The sequence below is a fragment of the Halichondria panicea genome, chromosome 1, assembly GCF_963675165.1.
Source record: "Halichondria panicea chromosome 1, odHalPani1.1, whole genome shotgun sequence".
Classification (NCBI taxonomy): Eukaryota; Metazoa; Porifera; class Demospongiae; order Suberitida; family Halichondriidae; genus Halichondria; species Halichondria panicea.
This window is the reverse complement of record NC_087377.1, coordinates 14,026,803-14,046,398: the sequence shown is the minus strand read 5'-3', so window position 1 is coordinate 14,046,398 and position 19,596 is coordinate 14,026,803. Positions and strand designations below refer to the sequence as shown.

At 38.6% G+C, this 19,596-nt stretch overlaps 3 protein-coding genes across 13 annotated transcripts; 1 reads left to right on the top strand and 2 right to left on the bottom strand.

The window, feature by feature from the left end:
- Positions 1 to 873: 873 nt before the first annotated feature.
- Positions 874 to 2,204, bottom strand: LOC135339647 (uncharacterized). Of its 3 annotated transcripts, none has more exons than XM_064539353.1 (5): positions 2,099 to 2,204; positions 1,687 to 2,011; positions 1,597 to 1,624; positions 1,472 to 1,547; positions 874 to 1,424 (listed from the first exon to the last, which is right to left on the bottom strand). In XM_064539353.1, the coding sequence occupies exons 2-5, from the start codon at positions 1,886 to 1,888 to the stop codon at positions 885 to 887; spliced, it is 846 nt and encodes a 281-aa protein (XP_064395423.1). In that variant the 5' UTR covers positions 1,889 to 2,011; positions 2,099 to 2,204; the 3' UTR covers positions 874 to 884. The 3 variants fall into 3 exon arrangements, with proteins under 3 accessions (XP_064395423.1, XP_064407444.1, XP_064402511.1); XM_064551374.1 differs by having other exon boundaries at positions 874 to 1,421; XM_064546441.1 differs by having other exon boundaries at positions 1,687 to 2,116.
- Positions 2,205 to 7,698: 5,494 nt separating this feature from the next.
- On the bottom strand, positions 7,699 to 10,895 carry LOC135352464 (uncharacterized). The gene is made up of 13 exons (XM_064551642.1): positions 10,756 to 10,895; positions 10,228 to 10,697; positions 9,961 to 10,168; positions 9,615 to 9,911; positions 9,406 to 9,519; positions 9,221 to 9,355; positions 9,004 to 9,141; positions 8,934 to 8,958; positions 8,813 to 8,879; positions 8,663 to 8,752; positions 8,216 to 8,383; positions 8,070 to 8,165; positions 7,699 to 7,971 (listed from the first exon to the last, which is right to left on the bottom strand). Exons 1-13 carry the CDS (start codon positions 10,817 to 10,819, stop codon positions 7,816 to 7,818), a joined length of 2,028 nt encoding a protein of 675 aa, XP_064407712.1. The 5' UTR covers positions 10,820 to 10,895; the 3' UTR covers positions 7,699 to 7,815.
- A 5,679-nt stretch (positions 10,896 to 16,574) lies between these two features.
- On the top strand, positions 16,575 to 19,500 carry LOC135351311 (uncharacterized). Of its 9 annotated transcripts, XM_064550304.1 has the most exons (18): positions 16,575 to 17,217; positions 17,269 to 17,316; positions 17,368 to 17,418; positions 17,477 to 17,527; positions 17,577 to 17,636; positions 17,692 to 17,757; positions 17,813 to 17,863; positions 17,938 to 18,006; positions 18,137 to 18,268; positions 18,324 to 18,383; positions 18,444 to 18,491; positions 18,546 to 18,605; positions 18,666 to 18,716; positions 18,767 to 18,817; positions 18,960 to 19,040; positions 19,093 to 19,134; positions 19,274 to 19,305; positions 19,367 to 19,500. In XM_064550304.1, exons 1-18 carry the CDS (start codon positions 16,575 to 16,577, stop codon positions 19,406 to 19,408), a joined length of 1,638 nt encoding a protein of 545 aa, XP_064406374.1. In that variant the 3' UTR covers positions 19,409 to 19,500. The 9 variants fall into 9 exon arrangements, with proteins under 9 accessions (XP_064406374.1, XP_064406367.1, XP_064406360.1 ...); XM_064550297.1 differs by lacking the exons at positions 19,274 to 19,305; positions 19,367 to 19,500 and having other exon boundaries at positions 17,938 to 17,988; positions 19,093 to 19,253; XM_064550290.1 differs by lacking the exons at positions 19,274 to 19,305; positions 19,367 to 19,500 and having other exon boundaries at positions 19,093 to 19,253.
- Positions 19,501 to 19,596: the final 96 nt, after the last annotated feature.

Here is a 19,596-nt window from a genome sequence, read left to right as displayed (position 1 = left end):
CTATTCCAAACGTCCTTGCATTATGAATAGGTCTCAAGCATGCAAGCTCATGTGTCCTATAGTACGTGTGCATATACCTAAGGGCAAAAATGACCTCAAAATAGCAGGACCCTATATACATGCATTGTCAGTGAGTGGACTAACTGATACTTATGAAAGGCCAGGTCTCAACTTGCACTCGAATATCTCTCTTATTTATATAGTACTGAGAGTACAGCTCTACAGATATTTAACCAAGAATATACACAGTGCATGGGTCAATGGTATTATAGCCATAATGTGATTAGCCTCGATCCCAGGCCGCACTTCACTCAGGGAAGTGGGTAAAGCCTTCTCTGAAGAACCCATGCATGCATGCACATAGTCCAGCACAAAGTATGGCTTATAGTGCTCGTTTGAAAAAGTATATTAATTTTAGTCCTACTAGAAATGGGTGAGTCATGACATTTCTCTTGGGCATGATATGTTTCATCTTTGTTTTGCAGGACATTGGTGCCTCAGTTTCCTTGCATCCAACCCAATTAGACATGTGTGCATGCATGTTATCGTGTTCATGTGTGTGTGGTGAACGTATGACGAGGTGTGAGGGTGTGTGTACATGTGTGAGAGTGTCTGCAATGGACAAACAATGTTGGCTAAACATAGTACTGTACTGTGCATCTAAAGAATTCTAGGGGACTATTTTAAGCAGCTTAATTATTCCCAACAAATATAATTATGATAACACGCATGCAATACACTCAGATGTTACGATGACAGAATTATACTCAGTTTACTATACATTAATTGCAATTCTTTATGAAAATTAATAGTGTGTTAACTAGAGGTGCCGTCCGTATAATTATGTATGATATGCATTGTGCAGTGGTTCTTATCCCTCGTTATTAGGAGTCCACGTATATATAGTCGTACTCGTGCAGTGGTTCACATCCTCCTATCTGACCGACAGCACTTGTTAGCTGACAATACGACTGATTATACTTCAACTCTATCTGCTCCTGCTCAATAGCATTCAGCTCAGGATGCTCACTCTTCGGTTTCGCATTGATGTCACTGTACTGGTGACGTAATGACAAATCTTGCTGGATTTTGCTGGCTGGTGTTGAACATAATGGACAATCAGTCACGTTGCTCTTGGCAGTTGAAAACCTCTTGTCTGTGTGCCCGTAAGACTCGTTAGCTTTCAACTCGAATTCTGTCATATCCGAGACATTGCCTTTGACTTTTGCTAAACCAACCTCATCGTACAAAACAGTGTTGGAATGCTGACCTGACTTTCTTTGTTTGGGAAGTGTAGAGGGTGGACATTTCCTACTAGGTGTCATCATTAGCTGGCTGCCATTCAAAGGCTTATTCTGCATTGGAACCATTTCGTTAACACCTTCGGGATGCAATTGTTGGCACTCTTGAGAATCAGGTGTCTTCTGAATAGTAAAATAAATTGTCTTAATTTGAAACACAATTTAATTACCTCAGGTGACTCTTGAGCGTTATATTGAGCTCTTTGTGAAGAGGTGTTCGGACGAAGAGCATAGTCGCAATGAGACCTATATTAAAATATAATGAACTGTACTACATGTTAAAGGAAGAACATACGTCGTGTTTTCAAGCTTGTTTTTGGTTCCTATACACAAAATAAGATGCATGAAAAGATGTATACAATATTAATTACTCTCTCTAAGTTACCTTTAGTATGCTGCTTATATATTTTATATTGTCTGAAGACCCAATAGAGGAGAAGGATTCCTATCCCAACACATGAAAGTACTAACATTGCATCAAGCAATTTGTTGGGAACTTCTTCATTCAATAAACACACATCTGTATTAAAAACAATGTCACACAAAGTATTGCAAACGAGAGTTGGCACAAGTCCAATACGCACCATTTAAAATAATTGCAAAGGTTGTCAACAGAGTTCCACACGCAATAAACAACATGAAGAGGATCAGTGTCATCAAGAATTGAATGTGTTTGTTAGAAATGAACCTGGAAACTTTAGGATGACCCTCTGCAATAATTATCATAATACTATAATTATTATTATATACCAATACTGATATGAGTGACAAAAATTAACGTATATATATATACTTACTATTTAAGCACAATATGATTATAGTGTGCACAGTAAAGCATCCTAAGAAAACTGATGTAATGGCAATGATGACGCCTTAATTCTCTTGCACCCAACTGAAACAATTCTGTAGGTGCATGTGTGCAGTATAAAATGAGCATGCACACGTCTATGAGACAAGATCTTGCTGATTAAAGTGGCATTATCTCAAGAAAATTTCATTCCCGTACCTTCTGATTCTGTAATGTACTCAATTCTCTCTGTGATCAGTAAGGTATCATTCACCAACACTGAGAATTCAAAGTAGTACATAGTGCCAGGCGTGATGCGTGAAAGTAAGACAGGTGTTGTGGCAACAGAATTCATGATAGGATTTGATAGATTTCCATAATCGGGATCTGTAGTGTATCGAATGGTACACATTTAATGTATACTAACATCTCCTCTCATGGGTAAACACTGCACATGAATTTGGCACCTCGACGACTGATTAACAGCAGGTCGGAAATATTGATTATAGTAATCTGTAAATAAAAAAAACCGGTCGATAAATGTAATACTACCAAGTTAAAGCTCTCACCTACAGATGTGGGATAGGCTACTTTTTCACTCTCAATGTCAGCAACGTTGGCTTGTAGGGTAATTTCACTCAGGTTCTCCGTACAATTATTGAAAACGGACGAGCAAATAGTATCTTGACAGGTACTGTGGTTGAGCCACGTCCACCCACATCCAGTGACATTGATGAGGTATTCTTGGGAATTTTCATATTCAGGACAATCCGGTTGCTACAGGAACCATGGGTTTGCATTTGCATTTCTTTCTCTATAGTTATTATATTATATGTACCTGAAATGTTCTCCATGATACATCTACACTAGATATAAGTCCAGACTCATAACGCACCATCACAGCTGTATAAACTTGGGGGCTAACAGAAGGAAATGTTGGCTGCAAAATGCTGATATTCACTGGTACTGTCTTATCCACAAAAAAATAACCACAAGAAATAATTTCAATATTCTGTTTGTTCAGATCTGACAGATCAACAGTGAGAACTGTTGAAGCATTAATCCGAGTCCGATTCATATGATTTTTGTATACATTAAAATTTTAACTGGTAAAATGGAAATGCTGGGATTGGGTAGTGTTCTACACTATCCGAGAGAAAAATAACAATTATTTCTTTGCTGGTATTGTATGTCCATCGCAAATTAGGGAGATTCGGAACATTGCAGATAAGCTTAACAGTTGTTGGACAGTATGAACCAGAAAGTATGTCTTTTCCATCATCCGTTATTACACTTATTGAAGTTCCTATATTCATTGTCCATCCACAAGGGATTGTAATAATTTTTAGCTAACGTCTCTTGAATAATTATAATTGTTTCACAGTGGCAGTAGTGTAACCAGCTTAGAATAAAGAGTATATAGTAATATTTCACCATTATAAAGGCATCTGGATTCTGTGTGCATGCTTAACTTATGACTGTATATACTCTCGTTTTTCATAATTATGCATGTGCATGCTTTCTGTTGCATTATTTTAATAGCCATAAAATGATCATAATCTGCAGTACAAATACAAGACATTATAATAGTAAAACCAGTAGGTTTTACATAGGATTGGCAGTGGGTTTGCCTGTGTTTAGCAATATTTCAATTATTTTGACTCATGTTCAAACTGTTCTATCTCTGCAGGGAAAGGCCACATCAAGAAACTGGCTGAACAGATAGTTTATTTAGCCTTTTCTCTCTTTGTATCTCTCATTTCATAATCCATAAACATTTTAATGAATGAATATTTTCATTTTAAAAATTGCACTATTTCGACGTTTCACCGCTCTTTGTCTGACTGACTAAGTAAGTAAGTAAGTAAGTAAGTGAGTAAGTAAGTAAGTAAGTAAGTTTCTTGCCCAGCATTTACTCCAAGTACAGCCATCTCCAGGACATTCTGCACAGGGTTTCCAAACGACTACAACCTGGATTACAAAGCGCTTCTTCAGATTTGCGATTGCTTCCACAAGGCAGATGACCTCTCAGTCTCTATTTCTCTTACCTAGACAATTCCACCATCTTTAATGACTCAGCAATTGCGTTGTGGCCAATAATAATAGATAGGCGTGGCTAATAAACTGTGCGCCTAAAATCAGTGCAGCAGTGCTTTTCCAGAGCCTGAGGTGTTCCTTTTCTTCACACTGTTCAGCTCTAGCTCCCTTTCTCTGACAGGCATGCTATATGCACTGGCTAGATATCATGCTCTTAAAATGGCTGTCATTTAATACTGATTCGCAAATTCAACATAATTATCAAGTAATAAATTATTACTCATTATACTATAATTATTAGTCCAGAGATATTCTAGAAGATATCTGATTAGTCCTGTCTTCTCTTCTTGTACTGCCTCTTGACGTTCCACTTATGCATGTCATGATACGTAAACTGTACTGAAAAAGAAAGGGAATCCGACTAGAAAAACATTTGCAATGTGAAAAATTGCTAGGATTGGCCAGGGGAACCACAAAAAAGCGTGGGAACAAGAAATCAGACGAGAGCATAACTCCAATCCGTTACAACGTCATGAACATGTACAATACATAGTATATTAAATAATAGACTGTGTTCCAGATCCACCTATCAGCTTCCATCCACCACATCATTCCATGCAGTCACCAGTACGGTCCGTGCATGTTACTACGCATGGATGGACTGTGTGTACCTGTGCTCAACACTGCATGTATTAGGAACATCAATTCATCACAAATCATCATGATTATGTGCCCCACATTCTAAAATGGATGTATAATAAATATATATAGGGATTGGTCATCACTCCACCAGTAAAAATTGCGTGGCATATTGGCTGGGAAAACATGGGAAAACTACCAGTATACATGTGATTGACGTTGTAACGGATTGGAGTTATGCTCTCGTCTGATTTCTTGTTCCCACGCTTTTTTGTGGTTCCCCTGGCCAATCCTAGCAATTTTTCACATTGCAAATGTTTTTCTAGTCGGATATTATATATAATTATATAGATCAGTACATCACTATGTACATTACGTATAATAAATTATACTATAGATCATCATCTATAATTACTATACTACGTCTTGTAAAGCATGCAGTCGCTAGAACTGCTTGAATTTATATAAATATAATGTCACAATCAATAATGTACATACCGGTATAATATAAAAACAAACATGCACACACAGAGAGTCAAATTCTAGTTCATTTCCGGTGATAAATTATAACAAAAGTGTGATCTGTAGCGCTCACACACACGTCCCCTGTCTCGTGTTTCAAAGGGGAGAGTGCATCATAAATAGCCTTGGCGCGGTATAAAGGCGGAGCCAACCTCTCGGGTTCGAGTGCGCCCTCTGCTGGTAGGAGGTTAAGGAAACTCCAATAGCACTCATGGAACAAGCAGGTCATATAATTATACACACACACCCTCACCATGCCATAATTATAGGCTTTAACCCACACATGATATATGCATCACATGCAGCAGCACATGCACACATGCACCCTCAAAGGTCTACCTGAGTCGCCACAAGAACTGGTGGTTTCTATAATGCCATCAACATCCTTCAAAAGAAAACAATCGTCGAACACAACATGGTCAATTAAATTAGCATGTGCATGGCTGAGAAAAACATCGCTTATACCTTTCAGACGAGTACTATAATATAAGCTATAATTATTTTTTACTGTATTATAAATTATGTGAATGGTGGAGCGCTGTTCTTTCATTTGAAAAGAGAATATATATATATATAGGTCTTCGATTTGTCCAGAGCAAGGTAAGCTCATGACATAATCTCAGGGGAGTATAACTAGCAATGAGGAATCTTGCCTCCTGAACTTCAGGTATCCAGGGTGTCATACAGGGGGGGAATGGGGATATCCCCCTCTGGATCCGATCCCCCCCAGCAAATTTGCATTCAGGTACTAGTTGTATGACAGAGTGTCCATAGCCACATACTAACAGGGTATTGAAACAACAGTTGACCTTTTTTTACAAAAGTTTCTGGTTACTTTCAAAAGCATGCCTTATTTCCTTCCCCCTTCTACTTAAAAATCCTGCATGTAACAGTATGACACCCTGGTATCATGGACTCGCTAGCTTTTAATAACTCCAGCTACCTAGCTCTAGCTGTATATAGCCAACTAGGCGTTACTAAATACCCACTCTTTTACGCGATAATTGGCTTCCAGTGCATGACTGTGCATGTTTGTTCTGCGTATAATCATTCCTTTATCTATGTGTTAAATGAACCAAGTTGTGTGGCATGCCTTTCTATATACAGACCCAAAGCTGTATAAATAGCAGGGGCGTAGCCAGGATTTGAGATAGGGGGGTGCTTGATGAACGAATTACCAATGGGGGTGGGGGCACTCCCCCAGAAAATATTTGTTGTTACATGCTCTGAGATTAATTCTAACGCAATCTGGCTAAAGAAAAATGAGGGTACTGCTGCTTTGAGGGTACTGGTGGTTAAGCCACATCTTAATTTGAAGATGTCCTATAAAATGCATTGTTTTGAGTTGTGACAATTAAATCATGCAGCTGCTAACCAGGTTCTGCTTGTGAATTAGCAGGACAGGGTGGCAAGCCACTTGCAGTTGCAGTGCTGCTCTGTGAACTGGGCTCAACGGAAAAATACTCATGATGATGATGGTGATAGCTGCTGAACATTAACAGTCTGCAACTCTGTGGGGGACCTTGGTCTGCTCAGCATGTGGCTTTGCGCATGTGCACTGACTGGAATGAATATTTGGAGGTGGAGCTAGATAGTTAGAGGTGGAGTTTTGAGTTGATCGTGCAATTATAGAGCTCTAGTTTAACTTGTGGAGCAAAGTCTGAGGCCAGAGGGGGGTGCTGGAGCACCCTCTGCCCCCCTCTGGCTACGCCACTGAATAGCACTACAAATGGGAATGGGTGCATGGGGAATTGAAACGAAGGCGATTGAGAGTCTATAGAATAAACCTTCACCTCTTTTGACAACTTCAAAATACATCGTTTTAGTGACAGTATATAGGTCCACAAATTAAATGTACACATTAATGTATACGCGCATACATGCAATGCTTTACATCAAGGCTATAAGTTTGGGGCTATACTCAGGTGTACGCTTGTGGTAAAGTATTCTAGTCCTAATGATTTCCTAGTATAAATCTATAATAATAATTATGTATAATTTATATACCTTGTGTTTAGGAACTTGCATGCATGGTCGCCAATTTTTCAATATGACTATATATACCGTATAACTGGCGGATGAGACATTAATTTAATTTGGTGTCTCAAGCATGGTTACTGCAATGACGTTGTGTGAGCTTGTGTCCACCGGAAAACTTTAATTTGACGGTTTTTAAATTGGCGATCTTCAGTAAATCTTCCACAAATTAAAACACCCACCAAATGTTCTAGTATTATAATTATACATTAATCATTAATTTTAGCAGTATATAATTATATATACAATAATTGCTGCCTCCGATCGAGGTAAGTGGTGGCTCAGGCACTTGAATTGGTCAGTTACCAAGTAGGATTTCAGTCATGTTACTTTCCAAATACATGCATTAATGTATAATTATAATACTGATGCAAGGCTATTATGCTTCGTTCGTACTCTCTATTATAAATGCATGCATGTATACAGCTCAGTTAGGTAATAATAATAAAAAGTGATTATAGTCATTTACCAGATCTAGTTTTCTTGAAATGTCTAGTCTAGCTTCTTCAGTTCATGTTGTCTCTTTGGACTTTGTTCTTTAACATCCACATGGGAGTAGTTGGAATCAGTCATGTTTGGTACTGGCCTTGACTTCTCCCCTGGCCTTAGCTGACTATAGACACCATCACCATGGGGTTCAATGGAGGCCTATTAGATTGTGTGACAAAAATAGTCTCACTGAATGCGTGCTCGTATAGTTTTGAGTTGCATGGATATAATTTTTTATTATATAGACTTTTGCTTACCTCATCAAGATTGCCATACACCGATTCACATGGATCATGGATATCGGCACTGGTACACAAGGACATCTCATTTCTATCCAGAACATCGTAGTCATCCTGAGGTTCATCAAGGTTATATTATGCATAATTATGACATTACGTCTTACTCTCATGTTATGGATCTGCATGTTGCATAGAACGTGAGTATCAGCAGGTTCTGATTGTCTTCCAATATGGGAGTAACTTGCATTGGCTACGTTATGAACAGGTTGCGATTTTTCTCCAGCCCTCAGTGGCTCATACACACTGACGTTCATAGGGAGATACTCAAATGTCTAATTTAGGGGGGAAATTGACAGAGTAAATAATATTATTCTTCCGGCCCCCCCATTATATTCTATTTGTCTCCATACAAAATCCGAATTATTACATGCACATGCAAGTGACAAAACACATAATATGACTCTCAGTGTTATTTTGCCGACTATAAACTCTCCAGTCTCCAACCTTTATAGGATGTTGTTATGAATAATTATTTACCAAAGATGGACATTGATGCAATGCTTATTTTATTCCCTAATATTTATTCTAGAGTATATACATGATAGTAAAACCTCTTCAAGTTTCCCGTAAATTTCGTCCTGTATGTCATGTCTGTCTGATGGCCTTAAACTATGGGTGTGCTTCACAGTGTTATAGTTTTCCTGCATGTGGTATATATCCTTCGTAAATACAATCTACATCACAAACCATAAACAAATTACCTCTTGGATATTACATTCATGCGTTTTTGATTTGCTGTTCTTGTGAAGATTGTTGTTGCAACAAAACCTATAATTATTGTATGTCACATAAACAGAACATTGTTACTGGGGGAGAACATACATTGTTTGAAGCTTGGTTTTGTTTCCTGCATAAAAAAGATGAGTCTATATGTACAACTGTAATATCTTACCTTCTGTTGTACTCTGTTTATAAACTGTGTATCCCACTGAGACCCAATAAAGGAGAATGGATGCTATCCCAATGATTGAAATTACTAACAATGTATCAAGCAAACTGTTGGGAACTTGTTGGTTTGTGAAACACATATCTATATGAAGAGAAACACACTCAAACACAAAAGAAAACACTCTGATTCTTAATCAGATTAGCATACTACTCCAATATACCGTTTGAAATAATGGCAAAAGTTGTCAGCAGAGTGATACACCCAATAAACAGCACCAGGAGAATCAGTGTTATCGAGATTTTAATTTGTTTGTTAGTAATTAACTTTTTCAATCTGGAAACAGTATGATCATCACCTGTAATAATATTATCATTATATACCATCCCAGTGACAAGAATTGCTTACTGCTAAATGTTAATTGGCACAATATCATGATAGTAGTGTGCACAGTAAAACATCCTAAGAAAACTGATACAATGGCAATGATGACGCCTTCTCTTGCACCCAACTGGAATGATTCTGTAGGTGTATGGAATACGGTAAGAAAATGAACACAAGTGCATGAACTTCTTGTGCTAATTGAAGTGTATAAACCTCTTAATCACGTGCCGTACCTCCTGATTCTGTAATCATGTACTCTATTTGTTCCACAATCAACAGGGTATCATTCATCAACACGGAGAACTCAAAGTAGTATATGGTACCAGGAGTAGTAAGTGAAAGTGAGACAGGTGCTGTGCCAACTAGAGTTGTGATAGGATTTGATAGATTTCCATAATCCGGATCTGTAGTGTATCTAATGGTACACATTTGATGTATACTAACATCTCCTCTCATGGGTAAACACTGCACATGAATTTGGCACCTTGACGACTGGTTAAGAGCAGCTCTAAAGTAGCGATTATTGGAATCTGTAAAAAAAGTCGATAAATGTAAAATCTACTAGATTAATGCTCTCACCTACAGACGTGGGAAAAACTACTTGCTCACTCTCAGTGTCAGCGATCTTGGCTTGTAGGGTGATTTCACTCACGTTCTCCGTACAATTACAGAAAACAGACGAGCAAATAGTGTCTTGACAGGTGCTTTGGTTGAGCCATGTCCACCCACATCCAGTGACATTGATGAGGTATTCTTGGGAATTTTCATATTCAGGACAATCTGGTTGCTATAGCAAACATTTTGTGTTTAAGTACAGTGCTATATATAATTATACATATAACATACCTGAAATTTTCTCCATGATACATCTACACTTGATATAAGTCTAGACTCATAGCGTACAATCACAGCTGTATAAACTTGGGGGCTAACAGAAGGAAATGTTGGCTGCAAAATGCTGATATTCACTGGCACTGTCTTGTCCGTAAAAGAAGAACCACAAGAAATAATTTCAATATTCTGTTTGTTCAGATCTGACAGATCAACAGTGAGAATCGTTGAAGCATTAATCCGAGTCAGATTCATATGATTTTTGTATACATTAAACTGTGTTAACTGGTAAAATGGAAATGCTGGGATTGGGTAGTGTTGTACATCATCCGGGAGAAGAAGAACAATTATGTTTTTGCTGGCATTGTACGTCCATCGCAAATTAGGAAGATTTGTAACATTACAGATAAGCTTAACAGTAGTAGGACAGTATGAACCAGAAAGTGTGTCTTTTCCATCATCCGTAATTACACTTACTGATATTCCTATCATTGTTAACAAATATAGTGTATAACGTCTCTAGAATAATTATTTCTATCATACCTTGGCAGTAGTGTAACCAGCTTAGCAGAAAGAGTACAAAGCATCTTGCATAACATTGCATCATACCTCTTGTAAGTAATCCTCTTCTTTGCAGCAACAACTGTATGACTATTATAATCTCTCATTTTGTTCATTAATTGTTGTTGCATGTTTATAAAGTACATGCTTCCTGTTGCAATAATAATTGTTTATAATTATGTGTAACCAGATTTAATTGTTATTACTCTATTCAGAATTTAGTACATGCGAATAGATCACTTAAACACAATCATAATAACTATTACACCATCATGCAGTGAGCATTCTGAAACATAAAATTAAGTGGATAGAATTAGCTATTGACTTGTGTATAATAAATATTATAGGAACCTCAGTAAGTTTAATTACGGATTACCTATTATGCTATTCTTTTATGCTCAAGTTAATAGCCTCAAATTGCCTATTACCCTTTTCAAATCACCTATTATTATTTCTCCAAAGGCATATAGGCCCCATGTCGTTTCACAAGTAACATCAAACTATAAATAATAGCCACATGACCCTCATCTATATTAACACTAGAATGCCAAGAAGAATACTGATAATTAACCGACCAGTACTTTCGTCAGGCCTACTAATGTTTATACTATGACTTGTATTGACCTGCATGTATTTTCAAAACCTCATATTATTCTCATACATTTTATAAAGGTACCTATTATGCCAGCATAATTCTCACCAAAAAAATGTGCTTAGCTATTATGCTCAAAATTATGCCAGCATAATCTACCAACCCCTATTCACCGGCATACCTTATTCTAACGATATTATTCCCACCATAACATGCCTACAGGTGGGATAGGTTATGTCTACTACTCAGTAAGAAATTTGAGTTTTTCTGTGGACAGGAGCAAAATCAAGCATTTCCCTACTCTTGAAACCATTCCTTTCACGGCGCCCAGACCGCAGTGAAGGGAGTGGTTGTTTCCAGTCCAACCCCCGTGGTACTGACTCCTTTCTACTTATAGTTTTAGCTGATGGGAGCGAAAGTTTGAGTCTCTCTGGAATCTTTTGTTTGAGATCCTTTTGCTTCTAAAATCTGTCTTATTTATATAATTATGGACATAGTGCACTCCACAAAAACAGCCGGTGACACAGGAAATAATTTATAAGGTCCGGCCAGAATTTGGTCCGGGGGATGCGCACGCAGAAACGGTCGTGCCGGACAGGGTTTGCGTCGCATTTCCTGTTTGGTGTCGTGTATATTGTCAGGGGTTACACTGAGGTACTAAAACTGACCATAGTAGCATAATTGAGTTTGTGGGGTATGAGGACGTATTTAACTACCTTCTTTACTACACTCATGGTGGCAGTGGATCAGAGATGAGGGTACAACATAATTATTATATAGCTAGCTGCTTAAGGGTCATTCCATGTGAGATCCAACACGAAAATTGGATGACCCCCTTAGATTTCCCCGAAACTCGGTACATAGGTAGTAGTTGCTGAAATATTAAACCACAACAAAAATGTGTGGGTAAAGTTTCATGGCTTCGTGGTTATAGTGTGGTAAAAATGTGAAGTTTTTTTGCAAGTTTGATCTACACTGCATGCATCATGTAAATGCTCATTTCACATGAAGTGATTGCTGTTATAATTATGAGAAACTAATTGTACATGTATGTGGTTGTAGCATAAGTGTTAGTATAGGCTTTCATTTGATGTGCAAAAGTATGCTTTCTAGTGAGGTTGGGGTCAAAGATTAATTGGGGAATAATCGACTCCAGTTTGAGGCCTAATTCGGGATATTTTAGATTTTGATAATAATTATTCCTCTTTATCGCACTTAACTTTCGTATTGGGACGCCAATGGGTTTGGGAGATATACATAACTAGAGTAAAGAACCAATCATCGGACGTCATCATATGTCGGACACCGATATTGTCAAAACTACAAAAGATACAGACACCATTCAAAGACCATTTTAAAGCTAATGTCTTATGCTATCTATTCTCCAAATTGTGTAGCTATACTGTGAAAATTGTTTGTTTTACAGCTGAAAGAAAACGCTGTCCGGTGGTAGCGATTGCCGGACAAAAACAACGTAAGTTCGGACAGTGCTGATATTCTCACCAGTAAGGACTCCTGTGAAAATGTAAAAACTGAGGACTATAGCGGAACTCTTTAGCTAGCTGCAGACCAAAAATGAAGCTCAAACTCTTATCAGACTCTGCACTACGCTCAGTTGAACTGGTGAAGGTATCTCGATCAATAAATCGGACATTGCGGTTATGATCAATTAACCGGACAACCGTACAAAGGTCACCTTTGAATCGTTTCTCTTTACAGTGCAACAACCAAAGAGAGTAGATTTTTTTTTTTGGTACACATTTTTTACATTTTGTGGCATATCTTCTAAAGTAAAAGTGATATGATCTATTTGAGTGCAGGTACTGAAAGTTCAACTATTGGCGCTTCCATTGGACCACCACCTGTTACATCACATGACATCATCAGTATAAAATGGCTGTCTAAAGATGTGTACTTCTGAAAATATGTTAGGAATAGAAGTAGCTTATTTGTTTGAGTTAAGATCTGAAATTTGTTGTGTATGTACCTGAGTATATTGCTCATCTTTTGAGCTTCAACAGAAGTCTGGGCTACTAGTAAGTTCTGAGAAATACTGCATTTTGTTGTTTTTTGGTGGCAAATATGTTAGGAATACAACTTTCGATTTTATATTAGTTAAGGTCTGATTTTTGAGCAGCATGTACTACAATAGTGTACTTTTCATCTGTACTAACTTACAGGAGTTAGGCTAGCCTCTTCTTTGCTAGAGCGGCCCATCTTGTCAAAAACAGTGCTTTTTATGACTTTTAGGGCGATTTGGCTACGTAGTAAGCTCAATTACCACACCCCTGTGACACAGAATGACCAACACCAACTGTGTATTTGCAGGTAGACATCACATGACCTTTGGATGTAGCAAATAACAACAAGATGATTTGTGATGTCACAAATCAATGAATATCATTGCATACGTCAGCAAAAGTAGCAAAACAGAGCAAAATCACCATTTTTGACAAGAAGGGCCGCTCTAGCAAAGATGAGACTTGTCTAGCTCCTGTAAGTTAGTACAGATGAATTCTATGCTATTGTAGTACATGCTCCTCAAAAATCAGACCTTAACTAGCATAAAATCGAAAGTTGTATTCCTAACATATTTGCCACCAAAAAACAACAAAATTCAGTATTTCTCAGAACTTACTAGCAGCCCAGACTTCTGTTGAAGCTCAAAAGATGAGCAATATAGTCAGGTACATACACAATAAATTTCAGATCTTAACTCAAACAAATAAGCTACTTCTATTCCTAACATATTTTCGGAGGTACACATCTTCAGACAGCCATTTCATAGTGATGATGTCATATGATGTAACAGGTGGTGGTCCAATGGAAGCGCCAATAATTGAACTTTCAGTACCTGCACTCAAATAGATCATATCACTTTTACTTCAGAAGATATGCCACAAAATGTGAAAAAAAATAATATAAAAAAAAATCTACTCTCTTTGGTTGTTGCACTGTATACAGTACATGAAAATGGTAAGTTACTTGTATATCTAGTCTATTTATGGTTAAATTAACAGCCAAAGACGGTTGCCTATGAGCATACATATCATGTACTCACTGACAGGTAGAATCCACAACTTGCTGGTGCTCATGCATCATTTAAAACTTTTTATATAGTATACAAATAATAATCAGGACACAATGTAACAATAGCAAAATCTTTTTCCTAGGCTCGGATGATTGATTTGCACTGTAGAATATCTGGAGCAAGGTCACGTGATCACGATCTTCGTCGTGATCCAACTCCACCAGTACCCACAATACAACCACCACGTGTGTACCATGATTGGACGAACTCTAAAAGTATGGGGTTAGCATGTGAAGCTGTATCCAACCACACTCTCTCATTCAGACAAGCACAAGAGCGTTACGGAGTACCCAAGTCAACTCTCTATGATAGAGTCCGTAAGAATGTTTCCACAAATAGACCTGGCCCAGAGAAGTATCTTACGACGATGGAAGAAGAGGAACTTGCACATTTTTTGATTGGTTGTGCAGCCATTGGATATCCCAGAACTAGAACACAAGTTATCTGCATTGTACAGCAACATCTCTGGAGAAAAGGGATTGAGAAAGAGGTGTCAACTGGATGGTGGCAACGATTTAGGGAAAGACAGCCTCATATTACTCTCCGTACTCCCTCACCTTTGGCCCAACCACGAGCTCAAGCTATGAGTCGGGAAACGTTTAACAAATATTTCGATCTGCTCCGAGAAACTTTAACTCAGAATACTTTGCTTGATAAGCCAAGGTTGATTTTCAATTGTGATGAGAGCGGAATGCCTTTAGCACCCAAAGCACCCAAAGTTGTGGGCAGAAAAGGGCAGAAGAATCTATCATGTATCACCTCTGATACAAAATCTCAGGTAACTGTTATTGCCTGTGTCAATGCAACTGGTGACTGCATACCACCATTTGTGATCTTCAATCGAAAGATGAAAACTGAACTTGCTGTTGGTGAAGTTCCAAACACGTATTATGGGTATTCGAAAAATGGCTGGATGGATATGGAGCTGTTCCATGACTGGTTTGTTAACCATTTTCTATGTTACGCCCCTTCAGAGAGGCCTCTGCTACTACTCTTAGATGGGTGTTCATCACATTTTTGCCCGGACATGGTTAAACTTGCTGCCAGTGAACAAGTTGTCTTGTTTGTCCTCCCACCTCACACAACCCAGGTATCTCAGCCTTTGGACAAAGGAGTCTTCTCAGCTTTAAAGAGCAGTTGGAGAAAGGTATGCCATTCATTTCTCGTCAGAAATCCTGGGAGAGTGATTACGCTCTATGATTTCTCCTCTTTACTGTGTGAAGCGTGGGACGAGGCAATGACCATCAAAAACATAAAAAGTGGTTTTAGGGTGACCGGAGTATACCCCTTAAATGAAGCTGCATTTGTTCTTCCAGAGGAGCAATTTAAGGAATTTAAACCAGAGGCTCTTTGTTCTAACACTGGTCTTTCGTATATTCCTTTTTACAGTCCGCAGACTAAGAGAAAACCTGCCTATCGTTCTTCAATAGGTAGTGAGGATATCGAGAGTCCTATCTCCACACACATAGCAGATGGAAATCCTGTTCGTCTGCGTACCCAAGAGCCAATTATGAAACAGAAATTGAACCCAGCACACCTTGCTACACCAGCAAAGCCACTGCCCTATGTCTCACCGCTTGGGCACACGTTAGATTTTCCCAAGCCACCAAGTAACCTTCCTAAATCAAACAAATCAGGTGGTCGAGTGATTACAAGTAAGCAGTGGATTGAATCAGCAGAGAAAAAACAGAAGGAGAAAAAGGAGATTGAACGACAGAAAGAAGAGAGGAGGATTCAGCGTGAAGAGAAAAAGATTCAGCGGGAAGAACAAAAGAAAAAAACACCGATGAAGAAGAAGAAAACTACAGTGCCATCTCAGAAGACAGGTGAATATTTGTATTGTTTATTTTAAGTCTATATATCTGTCTCTCCACGGTACAATTAGATAATTCAGGCCCTTGCAATTCCACGAACTGTGGTTATGACCTCTTGAACTTGTCCCAGCTGAAAGTGATAGTAAGTATTTTAATTTAATTGATGCCTTTTACCATCTATATATTTCTCTTAGATCCATACTTGACTGAATGGATACACACATTATGTCTTACAAAGGATGATGAAGACACTCTAACGAATGGCAAATGGTTGTCTGCAAGTCATATCAGTGCAGCTCAGTACATGCTTAAGCAAAGGTACCCTCGACAAAACGGTCTTTTAGATACGTCATACCTAAGAGATAGGAAGACCTGGCTGTCAGTTCCAGATGAATTTGTGCAGATTTTATGTGTTAACGACTGTCACTGGGCTTGTGTTTCGAATGTATTTTCTGAACAAGGAAGTGTTGATTTATACGACTCCCTGCATACCATCCCCACCGCATCAGGATCAATAGCTCAGCAAGTTTGCACAATTCTGAAGTCTCAACAGCATTCTGTGACCATCAACGTGGTTAATGTTCAAAAACAGATAGGATGTAATGATTGTGGACTGTATGCGATCGCTATGGCTGCAGATTTGTGTTCAAGAATCGATCCTTTCAAAAGCAGTTATGATCAATCAAGTATGCGAATTCACCTGAAAGAATGTTTCGAGAGCGAACCACCAACTCTCACCGTATTTTCAACTAGAAGAGATAGCAAGGAGAAAAGGCGGCTTGTCCACAGAAAATCGGTTGAGTTGTTTTGCTTATGTCGAAGAACGGAGGTTTTGCCGATGGCTTCCTGCGACACGTGTAACATGTGGTATCATGAAGGCTGCGTTCCGATTCCTGATGATGTGCTGTTAGATGAAGATGATTCCATCCTCTGGATATGCTGCCAGTGTAAGTATACAAGTTTATTTTCGCACATACATAATTAAAAATTATTTGTAGGTTCTGGTTGTACTGTTTCAGATGAGCATACGACGTGTTCTAAGTCTGGTAAGTTTAGATATGCTCATGCATTTGGTATTTATATTGATAAGACTGCAGCTTCTCTGGGCTATCTCACTGAGCAGCAAGAAGCTAGCACCAGTCTAAGCGGTATAATTAACAATTAACTTTTACACCCTATGTTCAATTTGAGTCACTCGTTATGTAGCCACGACTATGTCTGATGGTGAGGATGACGTGTCTGGGATAGAAGTCAAAGGTATTTGATGTGCATATTTTTAAGCGAAATTCACACCCGGAATTTTCAGAGTCTAAGAGGACACCCAGAAGAGGGGATACACCAGCGCCCAAGATTGTAGGAGTCAAAGGTTAGTTTTTTGCCCAGTCCCTTCCCGTGTTGTGTTTATGTAGCAAATTTTCCAGCTACTGCTGACAAGACAAGATCTACCTCTACGTCTACACCAGCGCCCAAGATTGTAGGAGTCAATGGTTAGTTTTTTGCCCAGTCCCTTCCCGTGTTGTGTTTATGTAGCAAATTTTCCAGCTACTGCTGACAAGACAAGATCTACCTCTACGTCTACAAAGGGAATCACAGGTATCTGATTTCGAAATGTGCATTATTGTGTACATAATATATATATGTGGCATGAACGTCTTACAATTGTGCAGAGCCCAAGAGAACGCTAAGAAGAAGGTGTCAAGCAATGCCCAAGGCTGCAGGTACACTGGGAGTCAAAGGTTTGTTTAATGACTACCTAATACCTCTTAGTGTTACGTCTGCGAAGGGTATTACTATTAATGTCCCAATAATTATTTTACGTACATATATACGTGGCATACTGATACATGAAAGTCATACCATTTCCAGAGCCCAATATGACAATCGGAAGAGGGGGTACACCAGCGCCCAAGACTGTAGGAGTCAAAGGTTCATTGCCCAGTCCCATTCCAGCTACTCTTGACGAGACTAGAGGTGTTACGTCTGTTAAGAGCGTCAAAGGTATCAGTGACGTGTATGCCAATACACGTGGCATAAAAGTCTTACAAATTTTCAGAACCCAAGAGGACTCTCAGAAGAGCAGTGCCCAAGGCTGTAGGCACACTGGGAGTCAAATGTTTGTTTATGTTGCTCAATCACAGTATTGTGTTTTAATTAATGTATCTCATTATTCCAGCTACTCTTGACGAGACTAGAGGTGTTACGTCTGTTAAGAGCATCAAAGGTATCAGTGACGTGTATGCCAATACACGTGGCATAAAAGTCTTACAATTTTCAGAACCCAAGAGGACTCTCAGAAGAGCAGTGCCCAAGGCTGTAGGCACACTGGGAGTCAAATGTTTGTTTATGTTGCTCAATCACAGTGTTGTGTTTTAATTAATGTATCTCATTATTCCAGCTACTTCTGCCGAGACGACCACCAATGGCACAGATCTTACATCTGCAAAAGGTATCGAATATGCCCATACGTATTGGTGTGAAGGTCATACAAATGTTCAGGGTCTAAAAGGCCAGCGCCCAAGGTTGAAGACACTCTGGGAGTCAAAAGAGGTTAGTTAAATTTCCAGTCACGTGCAGTGTTGTGGTTTTAATTAATCTATTTTAGCTACTTCTGACGAGACTACCTCCGCTGTCCAAGGCATTAATGAATGTGCTTATAATTATGTGGCATAAAAATCATCCAATCTTTCAGGGTTCAAAATGAAACTCAGAGGAGAGAGTAAACCAGCGAGTAAACCAGTACCCAAGGCTGTAAGCACTCTGGAAGTCAAAGGTTATAGTTTAAATTCCAGTCACAGTGTTGTGTTTTAATTTATTTATTCTAGCTGCTTCTGACGAGACTATTTCCGCTGTCCACGGCATCAAAGGTATTATTGAACGTGGCTTGCACCCAGAACAGTTTCGGGGTATACAAAAAGACACTGATTTTTATTATACACTCTACTCCGTTCACAATTATACAAAATAATGGTACGTAACTAGAGTTACTTTGTATCGTACATGCAGAGCCAAAAAAGAGTGTGGATGAAGGAAAAAAGGTATTTCTGTCAATGTGTTATTCTCAGCAACATTTCTAGTATGATATATTTGTTTTTACAGTGTGGTTTCCGTTTGTATGAAGTCACAAGATCTGTTTGGTAGTCAGGTAGATCTAGATCAGAGTAAAACACAAAACATTGAACATTGGTCATCATGATTGGTGTATACATTTTGTTTTATATATATAGAGTTAGACAGTTGAAGAAAAGTATGATGTGCAAAGTCTGATAGTATCTAGACATCCCTTTGAGCCCAGCAGCACTGGAAAAGTACAGTGTCCGGTTAATTGA